Source organism: Coregonus clupeaformis, chromosome 34 (assembly GCF_020615455.1).
Source record: "Coregonus clupeaformis isolate EN_2021a chromosome 34, ASM2061545v1, whole genome shotgun sequence".
Classification (NCBI taxonomy): domain Eukaryota; kingdom Metazoa; phylum Chordata; class Actinopteri; order Salmoniformes; family Salmonidae; genus Coregonus; species Coregonus clupeaformis.
Window position 1 is genome coordinate 11506505 of NC_059225.1, and position 20260 is coordinate 11526764.

At 51.1% G+C, this 20260-nt stretch overlaps 1 protein-coding gene and 1 long non-coding RNA gene across 3 annotated transcripts in view; one reads left to right on the top strand and one right to left on the bottom strand.

Annotated features, from left to right (window-relative positions):
• gars1 (glycyl-tRNA synthetase 1) overlaps window positions 1–19104 on the top strand; it is a 45118-nt gene extending 26014 nt beyond the window's left edge. For both annotated transcript variants that reach the window (XM_041861408.2, XM_041861407.2), the window contains 11 exons: window positions 7776–7852; window positions 8011–8156; window positions 8329–8478; window positions 11400–11562; window positions 11639–11803; window positions 14719–14972; window positions 15089–15174; window positions 15347–15456; window positions 15572–15665; window positions 18223–18413; window positions 18520–19104. In XM_041861408.2, the coding sequence (XP_041717342.1) occupies window positions 7776–7852; window positions 8011–8156; window positions 8329–8478; window positions 11400–11562; window positions 11639–11803; window positions 14719–14972; window positions 15089–15174; window positions 15347–15456; window positions 15572–15665; window positions 18223–18413; window positions 18520–18645 (1562 nt within the window). In that variant the 3' untranslated portion in view covers window positions 18646–19104. The remainder of the gene's footprint in view (window positions 1–7775; window positions 7853–8010; window positions 8157–8328; window positions 8479–11399; window positions 11563–11638; window positions 11804–14718; window positions 14973–15088; window positions 15175–15346; window positions 15457–15571; window positions 15666–18222; window positions 18414–18519) is intronic.
• LOC123482490 lies at window positions 6857–7526 on the bottom strand. The gene is made up of 3 exons (XR_006657755.1): window positions 7495–7526; window positions 7006–7115; window positions 6857–6957 (listed from the first exon to the last, which is right to left on the bottom strand). It is a non-coding gene; the product is annotated as an uncharacterized LOC123482490 (long non-coding RNA).
• Window positions 19105–20260: the final 1156 nt, after the last annotated feature.

Sequence of the window (20260 nt, forward strand, 5' to 3'; positions counted from 1 at the left end):
GTACTGTGTTGTCCCTGTGTATCAGTTAGCTGGGGCCTGTCAGTACTGTGTTGTCCCTGTGTATCAGTTAGCTGGGGCCTGTCAGTACTGTGTTGTCCCTGTGTATCAGTTAGCTGGGGCCTGTCAGTACTGTGTTGTCCCTGTGTATCAGTTAGCTGGGGCCTGTCAGTACTGTGTTGTCCCTGTGTATCAGTTAGCTGGGGCCTGTCAGTACTGTGTTGTCCCTGTGTATCAGTTAGCTGGGGCCTGTCAGTACTCTGTTGTCCCTGTGTATCAGTTAGCTGGGGCCTGTCAGTACTGTGTTGTCCCTGTGTATCAGTTAGCTGGAGCCTGTCAGTACTGTGTTGTCCCTGTGTATCAGTTAGCTGGAGCCTGTCAGTACTGTGTTGTCCCTGTGTATCAGTTAGCTGGGGCCTGTCAGTACTGTGTTGTCCCTGTGTATCAGTTAGCTGGGGCCTGTCAGTACTGTGTTGTCCCTGTGTATCAGTTAGCTGGGGCCTGTCAGTACTGTGTTGTCCCTGTGTATCAGTTAGCTGGGGCCTGTCAGTACTCTGTTGTCCCTGTGTATCAGTTAGCTGAGGCCTGTCAGTACTGTGTTGTCCCTGTGTATCAGTTAGCTGGGGCCTGTCAGTACTCTGTTGTCCCTGTGTATCAGTTAGCTGGGGCCTGTCAGTACTGTGTTGTCCCTGTGTATCAGTTAGCTGGGGCCTGTCAGTACTGTGTTGTCCCTGTGTATCAGTTAGCTGGGGCCTGTCAGTACTGTGTTGTCCCTGTGTATCAGTTAGCTGGGGCCTGTCAGTACTCTGTCCCTGTGTATCAGTTAGCTGGGGCCTGTCAGTACTGTGTTGTCCCTGTGTATCAGTTAGCTGGGGCCTGTCAGTACTCTGTTGTCCCTGTGCTGTGCCCACCAAAGCCTCCCTCGCAGACGAGCTTAACTCATTCTATGCTCGCTTCGAGGCAGACAATACCGAGCCATCTAGGAAGGCTCTCGCTGCTCCAGACGACCAGAGGTTGACGTGAGGAAAACTCTCGAGTGAATACTCACAAAGCCACCGGCCCTGATGGCATCCCTGGCCGCGTCCTCAGCGTGTGGACATCCCTGGCCGCGTCCTCAGCGTGTGGACATCCCTGGCCTGATGGCGTCCCTGGCCGCGTCCTCAGCGTGTGGACATCCCTGGCCTGATGGCGTCCCTGGCCGCGTCCTCAGCGTGTGGACATCCCTGGCCTGATGGCATCCCTGGCCGCGTCCTCAGCGTGTGGACATCCCTGGCCGCGTCCTCAGCGTGTGGACATCCCTGGCCGCGTCCTCAGCGTGTGGACATCCCTGGCCGCGTCCTCAGCGTGTGGACATCCCTGGCCGCGTCCTCAGCGTGTGGACATCCCTGGCCGCGTCCTCAGCGTGTGGACATCCCTGGCCGCGTACTCAGCGTGTGGGACGTCCTCGGCCGCGTCCTCAGCGTGTGGACGTCCCTGGCCGCGTCCTCAGCGTGTGGACATCCCTGGCCGCGTCCTCAGCGTGTGGACATCCCTGGCCGCGTCCTCAGCGTGTGGACATCCCTGGCTGCGTCCTCAGCGTGTGGACATCCCTGGCCGCGTCCTCAGCATGTGGACATCCCTGGCCGCGTCCTCAGCGTGTGGACATCCCTGGCCGCGTCCTCAGCGTGTGGACGTCCCTGGCCGCGTCCTCAGCGTGTGGACATCCCTGGCCGCGTCCTCAGCGTGTGGACATCCCTGGCCGCGTCCTCAGCATGTGCTGACCAGCTGGCGGCGTCTTCTCTGACATCTTCAACCTGTCCCAGGCTGTAGTCCCCACCTGCTTTAAGGAGACCACCATCGTCCCAGTGCCCAAATGACTATCGCCCCGTCACACTCACCCCAGTCATCATGACGTGCTTTGAGAGGCTGGTCATGGCCCACATGAAGGCCAGCATACCAGGCCCACTGGACCCACTCCAATCTGCCCTCCACTCCAACAGATCCATGAAAATGCCATTTCCATCACTGTCACATGGCCATAACACATCTGGACAAGAGGAACACCTATGTGACAATGCTGTTCATTGACTACAGTTGAATGCTGAACACTATTGTTCCCTCCAAGCTCGACACCAAGCTCAGCCCTGGGTCTGGACACCACCCTCTGCAACTGGATCCTGGACTTCCTGACTGGCAGACCACAGGCTGTGAGGATTGGCAACAACACCTCCTCCACGCTGACTCTTAACTCAGGGGCCCCCAGGGGTCCTGCTGTACTTGCTGTTCACCCACGACTGCATGGCTTTGCACGACACCAACTCCATCATCAAGGTTGCTGACGACACCACGGCTGTAGGTCTGATGGCCAACAGTCAGCCTATAGGGAGGAGGTGAGTGAACTGGCAGCCTATAGGGAGGAGGTCAGTGAACTGGCATTGTGGTGCCAGGACAACAACCTCTCCCTCAACGTCAACAAAACAAAGGAGTTGATTGTTGACTTCAGGAAGCAGAGGAGGGAACATGCCCCTCGGCGTGCCACCGCGGGTCCTCTCCAAATAGCTGCACCGTCGAGAGCGTCGCAGCCTGGTACGGGTATTGCTCCATCCACGACCGCAGCTCCATAACTCCAGTACATCACTGGGACCGTGCTCCATACCGTACCTCCAGTACATCACTGAGGACCGTGCTCCATACCATACCTCCAGTACATCACTGGGACCGTGCTCCATACCGTACCTCCAGTACATCACTGAGGACCGTGCTCCATACCGTACCTCCAGTACATCACTGAGGACCGTGCTCCATACCGTACCTCCAGTACATCACTGAGGACCGTGCTCCATACCATACCTCCAGTACATCACTGGGACCGTGCTCCATACCGTACCTCCAGTACATCACTGAGGACCGTGCTCCATACCGTACCTCCAGTACATCACTGGGACCGTGCTCCATACCATACCTCCAGTACATCACTGAGGACCGTGCTCCATACCGTACCTCCAGTACATCACTGGGACCGTGCTCCATCCATACCGTACCTCCAGTACATCACTGGGACCGTGCTCCATACCGTACCTCCAGTACATCACTGGGACCGTGCTCCATACCGTACCTCCAGTACATCACTGGGACCGTGCTCCATACCGTACCTCCAGTACATCACTGGGACCGTGCTCCATACCGTACCTCCAGTACATCACTGAGGACCGTGCTCCATACCGTACCTCCAGTACATCACTGGGACCGTGCTCCATACCGTACCTCCAGGACATCACTGAGGACCGTGCTCCATACCGTACCTCCAGTACATCACTGGGACCGTGCTCCATACCGTACCTCCAGTACATCACTGGGACCGTGCTCCATACCGTACCTCCAGGACATCACTGAGGACCGTGCTCCATACCGTACCTCCAGTACATCACTGGGACCGTGCTCCATACCGTACCTCCAGTACATCACTGAGGACCGTGCTCCATACCGTACCTCCAGTACATCACTGGGACCGTGCTCCATACCGTACCTCCAGTACATCACTGAGGACCGTGCTCCATACCGTACCTCCAGTACATCACTGGGACCGTGCTCCATACCGTACCTCCAGTACATCACTGGGACCGTGCTCCATACCGTACCTCCAGTACATCACTGGGACCGTGCTCCATACCGTACCTCCAGTACATCACTGAGGACCGTGCTCCATACCGTACCTCCAGTACATCACTGGGACCGTGCTCCATACCGTACCTCCAGTACATCACTGGGACCGTGCTCCATACCTCCAGTACATCACTGGGACCGTGCTCCATACCGTACCTCCAGTACATCACTGAGGACCGTGCTCCATACCGTACCTCCAGTACATCACTGGGACCGTGCTCCATACCGTACCTTCAGTACATCACTGGGACCGTGCTCCATACCTTCAGTACATCACTGGGACCGTGCTCCATACCGTACCTCCAGTACATCACTGGGACCGTGCTCCATACCGTACCTCCAGTACATCACTGGGACCGTGCTCCATACCGTACCTCCAGTACATCACTGGGACCGTGCTCCATACCATACCTCCAGTACATCACTGGGACCGTGCTCCATACCGTACCTCCAGTACATCACTGGGACCGTGCTCCATACCGTACCTCCAGTACATCACTGGGACCGTGCTCCATACCGTACCTCCAGTACATCCCAGCTGCTGCTACCAGACTCTTATTATACTGCTCAGTTTATACCCTGTCCCCATCTCCCCTTCCCCTCAGTTTATACCCTGTCCCCATCTCCCCTTCCCCTCAGTTTATACCCTGTCCCCTTCCCCTCAGTTTATACCCTGTCCCCATCCCCCCCTTCCCCTCAGTTTATACCCTGTCCCCATCTCCCCTTCCCCTCAGTTTATACCCTGTCCCCTTCCCCTCAGTTTATACCCTGTCCCCATCCCCCCTTCCCCTCAGTTTATACCCTGTCCCCATCCCCTCCTTCCCTCAGTTTATACCTGTCCCCTTCCCCTCAGTTTATACCCTGTCCCCATCCCCCCTTCCCCTCAGTTTATACCCTGTCCCCATCCCCCCTTCCCCTCAGTTTATACCCTGTCCCCATCCCCCTTCCCCTCAGTTTATACCCTGTCCCCATCCCCTCCTTCCCCTCAGTTTATACCCTGTCCCCATCCCCTCCTTCCCCTCAGTTTATACCCTGTCCCCATCCCCCCTTCCCCTCAGTTTATATCCTTTCCCCATCCCCCCTTCCCCTCAGTTTATACCCTGTCCCCATCCCCCCTTCCCCCTCAGTTTATACCCTTTCCCCATCCCCCCTTCCCCTCAGTTTATACCCTGTCCCCATCCCCCCTTCCCCTCAGATTATACCCTGTCCCCATCCCCCCCTTCCCCTCAGTTTATACACTGTCCCCATCCCCCCTTCCCCTCAGTTTATACCCTGTCCCCATCCCCCCTTCCCCTCAGTTTATACCCTGTCCCCATCCCCCTTCCCCTCAGTTTATACCCTGTCCCCATCCCCCCTTCCCCTCAGTTTATACCCTGTCCCCATCCCCCCCTTCCCCTCAGTTTATACCCTGTCCCCATCCCCCCTTCCCCTCAGATTATACCCTGTCCCCATCCCCCCTTCCCCTCAGTTTATACCCTGTCCCCATCCCCTCCTTCCCCTCAGTTTATACCCTGTCCCCATCCCCCCTTCCCCTCAGTTTATACCCTGTCCCCACCCCCCTTCCCCTCAGTTTATACCCTGTCCCCATCCCCCTTCCCCTCAGTTTATACCCTGTCCCCATCCCTCCTTCCCCTCAGTTTATACCCTGTCCCCATCCCCCTTCCCCTCAGTTTATACCCTGTCCCCATCCCCCCTTCCCCTCAGTTTATACACTGTCCCCATCCCCCCTTCCCCTCGTTTATACCCTGTCCCCATCCCCTCAGTTTATACCCTGTCCCCATCCCCCTTCCCCTCAGTTTATACCCTGTCCCCATCCCCCCTTCCCCTCAGTTTATACCCTGTCCCCTGTCCCCATCCCCCCTTCCCCTCAGTTTATACCCTGTCCCCATCCCCCCTTCCCCTCAGTTTATACCCTGTCCCCATCCCCCTTCCCCTCAGTTTTATACCCTGTCCCCATCCCCCCTTCCCCTCAGTTTATACCCTGTCCCCATCCCCCTTCCCCTCAGTTTATACCCTGTCCCCATCCCTCCTTCCCCTCAGTTTATACCCTGTCCCCATCCCCCCCCTTCCCCTCAGTTTATACCCTGTCCCCATCCCCCCTTCCCCTCAGTTTATACCCTGTCCCCATCCCCCTTCCCCTCAGTTTATACCCTGTCCCCATCCCCCTTCCCCTCAGTTTATACCCTGTCCCCATCCCCCCTCCTTCCCCTCAGTTTATACCCTGTCCCCGCCCCCCCCCCTTCCCCTCAGTTTATACCCTGTCCCCATCCCCCCTTCCCCTCAGTTTATACCCTGTCCCCATCCCCCCTTCCCCTCAGTTTTTACCCTGTCCCCATCCCCCCCTTCCCCTCAGTTTATACCCTGTCCCCATCCCCCCTTCCCCTCAGTTTATACCCTGTCCCCATCCCCCCTTCCCCTCAGTTTATACCCTGTCCCATCCCCCCTTCCCCTCAGTTTATACCCTGTCCCCATCCCCCCTTCCCCTCAGATTATACCCTGTCCCCATCCCCCTTCCCCAAAACACCTGTAAATATTGGAGTATAAGTTCTTCCTTCCTGTATTATACTGATGCTAATGTTTATTCTGTTCTACTGATCCATTTACTTTATATTGTTATTGTATTATTTCTTATTGTTGTTGAATTGTGGAGAAGGAACCTGCCAGGAAGCATTTAGTTGGACGGTGTCTACCATATGTATGTGGAGAAGGAACCTGCCAGGAAGCATTTAGTTGGACGGTGTCTACCATGTGTATGTGGAGAAGGAACCTGCCAGGAAGCATTTAGTTGGACGGTGTCTACCATGTGTATGTGGAGAAGGAACCTGCCAGGAAGCATTTAGTTGGACGGTGTCTACCATGTGTATGTGGAGAAGGAACCTGCCAGGGAAGCATTTAGTTGGACGGTGTCTACCATGTGTATGTGGAGAAGGAACCTGCCAGGAAGCATTTAGTTGGACGGTGTCTACCATGTGTATGTGGAGAAGGAACCTGCCAGGAAGCATTTAGTTGGACGGTGTCTACCATGTGTATGTGGAGAAGGAACCTGCCAGGAAGCATTTAGTTGGACGGTGTCTACCATGTGTATGTGGAGAAGGAACCTGCCAGGAAGCATTTAGTTGGACGGTGTCTACCATGTGTATGTGGAGAAGGAACCTGCCAGGAAGCATTTAGTTGGACGGTGTCTACCATGTGTATGTGGAGAAGGAACCTGCCAGGAAGCATTTAGTTGGACGGTGTCTACCATGTGTATGTGGAGAAGGAACCTGCCAGGAAGCATTTAGTTGGACGGTGTCTACCATGTGTATGTGGAGAAGGAACCTGCCAGGAAGCAGGACGGTGTCTACCATGTGTATGTGGAGAAGGAACCTGCCAGGAAGCATTTAGTTGGACGGTGTCTACCATGTGTATGTGGAGAAGGAACCTGCCAGGAAGCATTTAGTTGGACGGTGTCTACCATGTGTATGTGGAGAAGGAACCTGCCAGGAAGCAGGACGGTGTCTACCATGTGTATGTGGAGAAGGAACCTGCCAGGAAGCATTTAGTTGGGACGGTGTCTACCATGTGTATGTGGAGAAGGAACCTGCCAGGAAGCATTTAGTTGGACGGTGTCTACCATGTGTATGTGGAGAAGGAACCTGCCAGGAAGCATTTAGTTGGACGGTGTCTACCATGTGTATGTGGAGAAGGAACCTGCCAGGAAGCATTTAGTTGGACGGTGTCTACCATGTGTATGTGGAGAAGGAACCTGCCAGGAAGCATTTAGTTGGACGGTGTCTACCATGTGTATGTGGAGAAGGAACCTGCCAGGAAGCATTTAGTTGGACGGTGTCTACCATGTGTATGTGGAGAAGGAACCTGCCAGGAAGCATTTAGTTGGACGGTGTCTACCATGTGTATGTGGAGAAGGAACCTGCCAGGAAGCATTTAGTTGGACGGTGTCTACCATGTGTATGCTGTACGTACAACTATTAAAACTTGTCTTGGTCTGAACCAATAAACTGGCCCAGTATATATGACTTTGACCCTGTGTTTTTCTGTTCAACCCTAACCCTAACCCTTTGACCCTGTGTTTCTCTGTTCAACCCTAACCCTTTGACCCTTTGACCTTTGACCCTGTGTTTCCCTGTTCAACTCAGCTCACCTCCAGAAGCTGGTGTCTGATAAGAAATGTTCTCCAGAGAAGAAGGCCGAGATGGAGGAAGTGGTGACTCAGGTTGGTACTGACGGACAGATGGGGGTTTAGAGACGTACAGCAGATATACTAGAATAGATACACAAACTATACCTTCATCAATCCCTGACGCATAAATGGAAGTCCTAAGTTATTGTTTAATGTCAACAAGTTGACCGTGTTTTCATTGGTCTCTCCAGATGGACAACTACACCCAACAGGAGTTGACTGACCTCTTTGTGAAATACAGCGTGAAGTCCCCCACCACAGGAAATGATGTTTCAGCGCCACATCTCTTCAACCTGATGTTCCAGACGTCCATCGGACCAGGGGGAAACATGACAGGGTAATGGAGCAATGACTCACTCTGGACCCAGATGTTGGTTGGACTGTGTGGGTGTACTGTAGGGTTTCCAATGCTGACGTTGGTCGTTTTGCCTTTGAACGGAGTTCCAATTAACTAATTTGCCATGGACCCAGTACCAGTGTTTTACTGAGTGTCTGACTTTATTCTGCAGCTACTTGAGGCCTGAAACTGCTCAGGGAATCTTCCTCAACTTCAAGCGTCTGTTGGAATTCAACCAGGGAAAGCTTCCCTTCGCTGCTGCTCAGATCGGCAACTCCTTCAGGAACGAGATCTCACCTCGCTCAGGACTCATCCGTGTCAGGTGAGTTCTAGTCTGGAGCTAGCTAGTTTCTACCTGACAGTCAGTCAGTCTGTTGTGATGTGTTAGTTTCTACCTGACAGTCAGTCAGTCTGTTGTGATGTGTTAGTTTCTACCTGACAGACAGTCTGTTGTGATGTGTTAGTTTCTACCTGAAAGACAGTCTGTTGTGATGTGCTAGTTTCTACCTGACAGTCAGTCTGTTGTGATGTGTTAGTTTCTACCTGACAGACAGTCTGTTGTGATGTGTTAGTTTCTACCTGAAAGACAGTCTGTTGTGATGTGCTAGTTTCTACCTGACAGACAGTCTGTTGTGATGTGTTAGTTTCTACCTGACAGTCAGTCAGTCTGTTGTGATGTGTTAGTTTCTACCTGACAGTCAGTCAGTCTGTTGTGATGTGTTAGTTTCTACCTGACAGTCAGTCTGTTGTGATGTGTTAGTTTCTACCTGACAGTCAGTCAGTCTGTTGTGATGTGTTAGTTTCTACCTGACAGTCAGTCAGTCTGTTGTGATGTGTTAGTTTCTACCTGACAGTCAGTCTGTTGTGATGTGTTAGTTTCTACCTGACAGACAGTCAGTCTGTTGTGATGTGTTAGTTTCTACCTGACAGACAGTCTGTTGTGATGTGTTAGTTTCTACCTGACAGACAGTCTGTTGTGATGTGTTAGTTTCTACCTGACAGACAGTCTGTTGTGATGTGTTAGTTTCTACCTGACAGACAGTCAGTCTGTTGTGATGTGTTAGTTTCTACCTGACAGACAGTCTGTTGTGATGTGTTAGTTTCTACCTGACAGTAAGACAGTCTGTTGTGATGTGTTAGTTTCTACCTGAAAGACAGTCTGTTGTGATGTGTTAGTTTCTACCTGAAAGACAGTCTGTTGTGATGTGCTAGTTTCTACCTGACAGTCAGTCAGTCTGTTGTGATGTGTTAGTTTCTACCTGACAGTCAGACAGTCTGTTGTGATGTGTTAGTTTCTACCTGACAGTCAGTCAGTCTGTTGTGATGTGTTAGTTTCTACCTGACAGACAGTCAGTCTGTTGTGATGTGTTAGTTTCTACCTGACAGACAGTCTGTTGTGATGTGTTAGTTTCTACCTGAAAGACAGTCTGTTGTGATGTGCTAGTTTCTACCTGACAGACAGTCTGTTGTGATGTGTTAGTTTCTACCTGACAGTCAGTCAGTCTGTTGTGATGTGTTAGTTTCTACCTGACAGTCAGTCAGTCTGTTGTGATGTGTTAGTTTCTACCTGACAGACAGTCTGTTGTGATGTGTTAGTTTCTACCTGAAAGACAGTCTGTTGTGATGTGCTAGTTTCTACCTGACAGACAGTCTGTTGTGATGTGTTAGTTTCTACCTGACAGACAGTCAGTCTGTTGTGATGTGCTAGTTTCTACCTGACAGACAGTCAGTCTGTTGTGATGTGTTAGTTTCTACCTGACAGACAGTCTGTTGTGATGTGTTAGTTTCTACCTGACAGACAGTCTGTTGTGATGTGTTAGTTTCTACCTGACAGACAGTCTGTTGTGATGTGTTAGTTTCTACCTGACAGACAGTCAGTCTGTTGTGATGTGTTAGTTTCTACCTGACAGACAGTCTGTTGTGATGTGTTAGTTTCTACCTGACAGTAAGACAGTCTGTTGTGATGTGTTAGTTTCTACCTGAAAGACAGTCTGTTGTGATGTGTTAGTTTCTACCTGAAAGACAGTCTGTTGTGATGTGCTAGTTTCTACCTGACAGTCAGTCAGTCTGTTGTGATGTGTTAGTTTCTACCTGACAGTCAGTCAGTCTGTTGTGATGTGTTAGTTTCTACCTGACAGACAGTCAGTCTGTTGTGATGTGTTAGTTTCTACCTGACAGACAGTCTGTTGTGATGTGTTAGTTTCTACCTGACAGACAGTCTGTTGTGATGTGTTAGTTTCTACCTGACAGACAGTCTGTTGTGATGTGTTAGTTTCTACCTGAAAGACAGACAGTCTGTTGTGATGTGTTAGTTTCTACCTGACAGACAGTCTGTTGTGATGTGTTAGTTTCTACCTGACAGTCAGTCAGTCTGTTGTGATGTGTTAGTTTCTACCTGACAGTCAGTCAGTCTGTTGTGATGTGTTAGTTTCTACCTGAAAGACAGTCAGTCTGTTGTGATGTGTTAGTTTCTACCTGACAGTCAGTCAGTCTGTTGTGATGTGTTAGTTTCTACCTGAAAGACAGTCAGTCTGTTGTGATGTGTTAGTTTCTACCTGACAGACAGTCTGTTGTGATGTGTTAGTTTCTACCTGACAGACAGTCTGTTGTGATGTGTTAGTTTCTACCTGACAGTCAGTCAGTCTGTTGTGATGTGTTAGTTTCTACCTGACAGACAGTCAGTCTGTTGTGATGTGCTAGTTTCTACCTGACAGACAGACAGTCTGTTGTGATGTGTTAGTTTCTACCTGACAGACAGTCTGTTGTGATGTGTTAGTTTCTACCTGACAGACAGTCTGTTGTGATGTGTTAGTTTCTACCTGACAGTCAGTCAGTCTGTTGTGATGTGTTAGTTTCTACCTGACAGACAGTCAGTCTGTTGTGATGTGTTAGTTTCTACCTGAAAGACAGTCAGTCTGTTGTGATGTGCTAGTTTCTACCTGACAGTCAGTCAGTCTGTTGTGATGTGTTAGTTTCTACCTGACAGTCAGACAGTCTGTTGTGATGTGTTAGTTTCTACCTGACAGTCAGTCAGTCTGTTGTGATGTGTTAGTTTCTACCTGACAGACAGTCTGTTGTGATGTGCTAGTTTCTACCTGACAGTCAGTCAGTCTGTTGTGATGTGTTAGTTTCTACCTGACAGACAGTCTGTTGTGATGTGTTAGTTTCTACCTGACAGACAGTCTGTGATGTTAGTGTTTAGAGGGTCTGTTGAGCTAGTGATGGTTGTCCTGGTGCTTCCAGAGAGTTCACCATGGCTGAGATTGAGCACTTTGTGGACCCGACTGAGAAGGTCCACCCCAAGTTCGCCAACGTGGCTGACCTGGAAATCGTCCTGTACTCCTCCAAGGCCCAGACCAGCGGACAGTCTGCTCACATCATGAGGCTGGGGGACGCTGTGGAGCAGGTAGGATGCTGTAGCAGTGGCTTCAGTGAGGAAGTAACCAATACCAGAGTCATATTGATAACTCTGTCTCTCTCAGGGAGTGATCAATAATTCCGTCCTGGGATATTTCATCGGGAGGATCTACCTCTACCTTACTAAAGTGGGTGTGGCCAAAGACAAGCTTCGCTTCCGTCAGCACATGGACAACGAGATGGCCCACTACGCCTGTGACTGCTGGGACGCAGAGACCAAAACATCCTACGTAGGTCCTCCATGACCCCTGACCCTAACCCCTAACCTTAACCCACTACGCCTGTGACTGCTGGGACGCAGAGACCAAAACATCCTACGTAGGTCCTCCATGACCCCTGACCCTAACCCCTAACCTTAACCCACTACGCCTGTGACTGCTGGGACGCAGAGACCAAAACATCCTACGTAGGTCCTCCATGACCCCTGACCCTAACCCCTAACCTTAACCCACTACGCCTGTGACTGCTGGGACACAGAGACCAAAACATCCTATGTAGGTCCTCCATGACCCCTGACCCTAACCCCTAACCTTAACCCACTATGCCCGTGACTGCTGGGACGCAGAGACCAAAACATTCTATGTAGGTCCCACCCTCGACGGCTAGATGTGTCTACAACTTGAAGTTCTTATCTTGTGTTGAGTTAACCTTAACCCCATAATAACCCTGAGTTAACCTTAACCCCATAATAACCCTGAGTTAACCTTAACCCCATAATAACCCTGAGTTAACCCTAACCCCATAATAACCCTGAGTTAACCCTAACCCCATAATAACCCTGAGTTAACCCTAACCCCATAATAACCCTGAGTTAACCCTAACCCCATAATAACCCTGAGTTAACCTTAACCCCATAATAACCCTGAGTTAACCTTAACTCCCATAATAACCTGAGTTAACCCTAACCCCATAATAACCCTGAGTTAACCCTAACCCCATAATAACCCTGAGTTAACCCTAACCCCATAATAACCCTGAGTTAACCTTAACCCCATAATAACCCTGAGTTAACCTTAACCCCCATAATAACCCTGAGTTAACCTTAACCCCATAATAACCCTGAGTTAACCTTAACCCCATAATAACCCTGAGTTAACCCTAACCCCATAATAACCCTGAGTTAACCCTAACCCCATAATAACCCTGCGTTAACCTTAACCCCATAATAACCCTGAGTTAACCCTAACCCCATAATAACCCTGCGTTAACCTTAACCCCATAATAACCCTGCGTTAACCTTAACCCCATAATAACCCTGCGTTAACCTTAACCCCATAATAACCCTGAGTTAACCTTAACCCCATAATAACCCTGAGTTAACCTTAACCCCATAATAACCCTGAGTTAACCTTAACCCCATAATAACCCTGAGTTAACCTTAACCCCATAATAACCCTGAGTTAACCCTAACCCCATAATAACCCTGAGTTAACCTTAACCCCATAATAACCCTGAGTTAACCTTAACCCCATAATAACCCTGAGTTAACCCTAACCCCATAATAACCCTGAGTTAACCCTAACCCCATAATAACCCTGAGTTAACCCTAACCCCATAATAACCCTGAGTTAACCCTAACCCCATAATAACCCTGAGTTAACCTTAACCCCATAATAACCCTGAGTTAACCCTAACCCCCATAATAACCCTGAGTTAACCCTAACCCCATAATAACCTGAGTTAACCTAACCCCCATAATAACCCTGAGTTAACCCTAACCCCATAATAACCTGAGTTAACCCTAACCCCATAATAACCCTGAGTTAACCTTAACCCCATAATAACCCTGAGTTAACCCTAACCCCCATAATAACCTGAGTTAACCCTAACCCCATAATAACCCTGAGTTAACCCTAACCCCATAATAACCCTGAGTTAACCTTAACCCCATAATAACCCTGAGTTAACCTTAACCCCATAATAACCCTGAGTTAACCTTAACCCCATAATAACCCTGAGTTAACCCTAACCCCATAATAACCCTGAGTTAACCCTAACCCCATAATAACCCTGAGTTAACCCTAACCCCATAATAACCCTGAGTTAACCCTAACCCCATAATAACCCTGAGTTAACCCTAACCCCATAATAACCCTGAGTTAACCTTAACCCCATAATAACCCTGAGTTAACCTTAACCCCATAATAACCCTGAGTTAACCCTAACCCCATAATAACCCTGCGTTAACCCTAACCCCATAATAACCCTGCGTTAACCCTAACCCCATAATAACCCTGAGTTAACCTTAACCCCATAATAACCCTGAGTTAACCCTAACCCCATAATAACCCTGAGTTAACCTTAACCCCATAATAACCCTGAGTTAACCTTAACCCCATAATAACCCTGAGTTAACCTTAACCCCATAATAACCCTGAGTTAACCCTAACCCCATAATAACCCTGAGTTAACCCTAACCCCATAATAACCCTGAGTTAACCCTAACCCCATAATAACCCTGAGTTAACCCTAACCCCATAATAACCCTGAGTTAACCTTAACCCCATAATAACCCTGAGTTAACCTTAACCCCATAATAACCCTGAGTTAACCCTAACCCCATAATAACCCTGAGTTAACCTAACCCCATAACCTGGTTAACCTTAACCCCATAACCCTGAGTTAGCCTTAACCCCATAATAACCCCTGAGTTAACCTTAACCCCATAATAACCCTGAGTTAACCCTAACCCCATAATAACCCTGAGTTAACCCTAACCCCATAATAACCCTGAGTTAACCCTAACCCCATAATAACCCTGAGTTAACCCTAACCCCATAATAACCCTGAGTTAACCTTAACCCCATAATAACCCTGAGTTAACCTTAACCCCATAATAACCCTGAGTTAACCTTAACCCCATAATAACCCTGCGTTAACCCTAACCCCATAATAACCCTGCGTTAACCCTAACCCCATAATAACCCTGAGTTAACCCTAACCCCATAATAACCCTGAGTTAACCTTAACCCCATAATAACCCTGCGTTAACCCTAACCCCATAATAACCCTGAGTTAACCCTAACCCCATAATAACCCTGAGTTAACCCTAACCCCATAATAACCCTGAGTTAACCCTAACCCCATAATAACCCTGAGTTAACCCTAACCCCATAATAACCCTGCGTCTCTGTATTTCCTGCAGGGCTGGATTGAGATAGTGGGCTGTGCTGACCGCTCCTGTTTCGACCTGCTGTGCCACGCCCGGGCTACCAAGGTCGCTCTAGTGGCAGAGAAGCCTCTAAAAGAACCCAAAGTAGTAGATATGGTCCAGTTTGAGGCCAATAAGGGCGCCATCGGTAAAGCCTATAAGAAGGACGCCAAGCTAGCCATGGAGTATCTAGCTGTATGTGACGAGTGTTTCATCACTGAACAGGAGATGCTACTCAACAGCAGCGGGTGAGTAGCGAACAGAGGTCATATGTGACACAATCGATAGATATAATTCTTTAGCCTCCGTAATGTTCTGCAATATTCCAGTCTCATTGACAATGCTAAACCTAACCTTCCCCCAGGGAGTTCACCATAGAGACGGAGGGAAAGACTTTTAAACTCACCAAGGACATGGTCAGTGTGAAGAGGTTCCAGAAGACCCTGCATGGTGAGACAACACTCTAGAACCTTCTAGAACCTAGACATGTTCTAGAGGAGGTTGTTCTACGTTCTCTAGTTGTTGAATAACATCCTCTTTCTACTGGATGGACAGTTCTAATTGTAGAAGCCATGCATTAAGATCGCAGCCAACCATAACATGTTTAACTTATTCCCCACAGTGGAGGAGGTGGTCCCTAACGTCATCGAACCCTCCTTTGGCATCGGTAGAATCATGTACTCAATCTTCGAGCACACATTCCAAGTCAGAGAGGGAGACGAACAGAGAACGGTAGGGAGACATAAAATGTTACTACTACTGACTGGGCCGTTAGAACGTAGTTATTACAGAAATGGTTTTAACAGTGGAATAATGGTTTTGAAATGTCCGTCTCTCTTGTCTCCAGTTCTTCAGCTTCCCTACCACGGTAGCTCCATATAAATGCTCCGTCCTTCCTTTGAGCCAAAACCAGGAATTCACGCCTTTTGTTAAGGAACTCTGTAAGTACTCCTTCCACGCTCTATTTCTGTTTAGAACAAGACCATGATGATTTCAGAACAAAGGTTGAACAGTTCAGTGTCAGATGTTACATAAGGTATTTAACTAACATGTCCTCACCCTCTCTCCTCCCCCTCTTTCCTCCCCCTCTCTCCTCACTCTCTCTCCTCCCGTCTCCTCACTCTCTCTCCTCACTCTCTCTCCTCCCGTCTCCTCACTCTCTCTCCTCACTCTCTCTCCTCCCGTCTCCTCACTCTCTCTCCTCACCCTCTCTCCTCCCGTCTCCTCACCCTCTCCTCACCCTCTCTCCTCCCGTCTCCTCACCCTCTCTTCACCCTCTCTCCTCCCGTCTCCTCACTCTCTCTCCTCACTCTCTCTCCTCCCGTCTCCTCACTCTCTCTCCTCCCGTCTCCTCACTCTCTCTCCTCACTCTCTCTCCTCCCGTCTCCTCACTCTCTCTCCTCACTCTCTCTCCTCCCGTCTCCTCACTCTCTCTCCTCACCCTCTCTCCTCCCGTCTCCTCACCCTCTCTCCTCCCGTCTCCTCACCCTCTCCTCACCCTCTCTCCTCCCGTTTCCTCACCCTCTCTTCACCCTCTCTCCTCCCGTCTCCTCACCCTCTCTCCTCCCGTCTCCTCACCCTCTCTCTCCCCCTCTTCCTCCCCCTCTCTCCTCACTCTCTCTCCTCCCGTCTCCTCCTCTCTCTCCTCACCCTCTCTCCTCCCGTCTCCTCACCCTCTCTCCTCCCGTCTCTCACCCTCTCCTCACCCTCTCTCCTCCCCCTCTCTCCTCACTCTCTCTCCTCCCGTCTCCTCACTCTCTCTCCTCACCCTCTCTCCTCCCGTCTCCTCACCCTCTCTCCTCCCGTCTCCTCACCCTCTCTCCTCCCGTCTCCTCACCCTCTCTCACCTCTCTCCTCCCGTCTCCTCACCCTCTCGTCTCTCACCCTCTCTCCTCCCGTCTCTCACCCTCTCTCCTCCCGTCTCCTCACCCTCTCTCCTCCCGTCTCTCACCCTCTCTCCTCCCGTCTCCTCACCCTCTCTCCTCCCGTCTCCTCACCCTCTCTCCTCCCGTCTCCTCACCCTCTCTCCTCCCGTCTCCTCACCCTCTCTCCTCACCCTCTCTCCTCACCCTCTCTCCTCCCGTCTCCTCACCCTCTCTCCTCCCGTCTCCTCCCGTCTCCTCACCCTCTCTCCTCCCGTCTCCTCACCCTCTCTCCTCCCGTCTCCTCACCCTCTCTCCTCCCGTCTCTCACCCTCTCTCCTCCCGTCTCCTCACCCTCTCTCCTCCCGTCTCTCACCCTCTCTCCTCCCGTCTCCTCACCCTCTCTCCTCCCGTCTCTCACCCTCTCTCCTCCCGTCTCCTCACCCTCTCTCCTCCCGTCTCCTCACCCTCTCTCCTCCCGTCTCCTCACCCTCTCTCCTCCCGTCTCCTCACCCTCTCTCCTCCCGTCTCCTCACCCTCTCTCCTCCCGTCTCCTCACCCTCTCTCCTCCCGTCTCCTCACCCTCTCTCCTCCCGTCTCCTCACCCTCTCCTCACCCTCTCTCCTCCCGTTTCCTCACCCTCTCTTCACCCTCTCTCCTCCCGTCTCCTCACCCTCTCTCCTCCCGTCTCCTCACCCTCTCTCCTCCCGTCTCCTCACCCTCTCTCCTCCCCCTCTTTCCTCCCCCTCTCTCCTCACTCTCTCTCCTCCCGTCTCCTCACTCTCTCTCCTCACCCTCTCTCCTCCCGTCTCCTCACCCTCTCTCCTCCCGTCTCCTCACCCTCTCCTCACCCTCTCTCCTCCCCCTCTCTCCTCACTCTCTCTCCTCCCGTCTCCTCACTCTCTCTCCTCACCCTCTCTCCTCCCGTCTCCTCACCCTCTCTCCTCCCGTCTCCTCACCCTCTCTCCTCCCGTCTCCTCCCCCTCTCCTCACCCTCTCTCCTCCCGTCTCCTCACCCTCTCGTCTCCTCACCCTCTCTCCTCCCGTCTCCTCACCCTCTCTCCTCCCGTCTCCTCACCCTCTCTCTCCGTCTCCTCCCCTCTCTCCTCCCGTCTCTCACCCTCTCTCCTCCCGTCTCCTCACCCTCTCTCCTCCCGTCTCCTCACCCTCTCCTCCCGTCTCCTCACCCTCTCTCCTCCCGTCTCCTCACCCTCTCTCCTCCCGTCTCCTCACCCTCTCTCCTCCCGTCTCCTCACCCTCTCTCCTCCCGTCTCCTCACCCTCTCTCCTCACCCTCTCTCCTCACCCTCTCTCCTCCCGTCTCCTCACCCTCTCTCCTCACCTCTCCTCACCCTCTCTCCTCCCCGTCTCCTCACTCTCTCTCCTCCCCGTCTCCTCACCCTCTCTCCTCCCGTCTCCTCACCCTCTCTCCTCACCCCTCTCCTCACCCTCTCTCCTCCCGTCTCTCACTCTCTCTCCTCCCGTCTCCTCACCCTCTCTCCTCCCGTCTCCTCACTCTCTCTCCTCCCGTCTCCTCACCCTCTCTCCTCCCCTCTCCTCACCCTCTCCCCTCACCCTCTCCTCCCCTCTCCTCCCGTCTCCTCCCGTCTCCTCACCCTGTCTCCTCACCCTTGCAGCTGAAGCGATGACCAAACAGGGCGTGTCCCATAAGGTGGACGACTCGTCAGGATCCATCGGGAGGCGCTACGCCAGGACAGATGAGATCGGAGTGGCGTTCGGCATCACCATTGACTTTGACACGGTGAACAAGACGCCCCACACCGCCACGCTGAGGGACCGCGACTCCATGAGGCAGATCAGGGCCGAGGTACGACATCTTTAATTCATACATGTCAACGTACTGCTCTGTACTAGAAGTGATTAACTGAAAGGTTAATGAACTGGGTTAACTGGGTTCTCTGTTGCCTCTCCAGGTCAGTGAGTTGCCAGGAATCATCCGTGATCTGGCCAACGGTGTCATGACTTGGTCCGAGGTGGAGAGCAAGTACCCCATCTTTGAGGGACAGGAGACCAGCAAGAAGGACACGACCGAGGAATGAACTCCGTATGTCTGTCAGTCACTGCTATGAAACGCCCACAGACATTTTTACATTTCTGCATCCATAGGGACAATTTTACTGCAACTGTAATTCAGTCAGTCCTCACGGTGTCCTAACACACAACTGCAACCACTGAAATTAAACTTCAAAATAAATGTTATATAGTTATTGTACCTAACGATTATAAACAGGGTGACAGTGTAATGATTTGTCCCTGTTCTGGTAAATATTCACCTGCGTACTGGAATCTGCTCTGAGTGGAGGAAGAGGGGGAGAGAAAGAGAGAGAGGGGGGGGAGAGGAAGAGATCTTCTCAGCCTGGTATAAAAAGATAAATGTGTTCAGGTTGTCAATCTTGTGTGGGAAGAGAAGAGAGGCTTCACGATTCCAGTTTCAGGACTGATTAAATCAACATGGAAAACATCTCTGGTTCAATAAACGGAACCTGCTCTTACTGGAACCAACCTGTGTCTGTTTCAATGACTGGGAAATAAGCTGACATGGACCTGACTCCCATTATGGCCCCTAGCGGGCCCTAGACCAGTGGTTCCCAAACCTGACTCCCATTATGGCCCCTAGCGGGCCCTAGACCAGTGGTTCCCATTATGGCCCCTAGCGGGCCCTAGACCAGTGGTTCCCATTATGGCCCCTAGCGGGCCCTAGACCAGTGGTTCCCATTATGGCCCCTAGCGGGCCCTAGACCAGTGGTTCCCATTATGGCCCCTAGCGGGCCCTAGACCAGTGGTTCCCATTATGGCCCCTAGCGGGCCCTAGACCAGTGGTTCCCATTATGGCCCCTAGCGGGCCCTAGACCAGTGGTTCTCAAACCTCTCCTTGGTGAACACCAGACATTTCACCATTTTATTGAAGCCCTGAACTATCTCACCTGATTGACCTAGTCAAGGGCTTGATGATTAGTTGAATCAGCTGTGCTGGGTGACGTAACGGCTGGGGGCCCAGAGGAGAGGTTGGGGAACCACTAGCCACTAAATGGGGAATAGGGTCATTTGGAACTCATACATGTTGTATTACAACTGTCCACCAGAGAGCAGAGATTGACAGTTTTCTTTACAACAAATGAATTTGCGCTTGAGACAAAACAGACCCATGTTCCCCTGTAATTTGGGTATTTTCTATTTTCCCTGGAAAGGGAAACTACACCACTATTCTAGTGGTCTGTGTTCCATTAGTATAATAGGGGCTGCACTGAAGCTTTGAGAGAAGGAAACATTACTGAGACAACACATTGGTCATGTTCCCCTGCTGAGACGTTGCTGACACACGCCTGATCTTACAAGGCCGGGATAGATATTCAACGCATCAGATATTCAACGCATCAGCTATTCAACGCATCAGCTATTCAACGTATCAGCTATTCAACGTATCAGCTAACCAACGTATCAGATATTCAACGCATCAGCTATTCAACGCATCAGCTATTCAACGTATCAGCTATTCAACGTATCAGCTAACCAACGTATCAGATATTCAACGCATCAGCTATTCAACGCATCAGCTATTCAACGTATCAGATATTCAACGCATCAGCTATTCAACGCATCAGCTATTCAACGCATCAGCTATTCAACGTATCAGCTATTCAACGCATCAGCTAT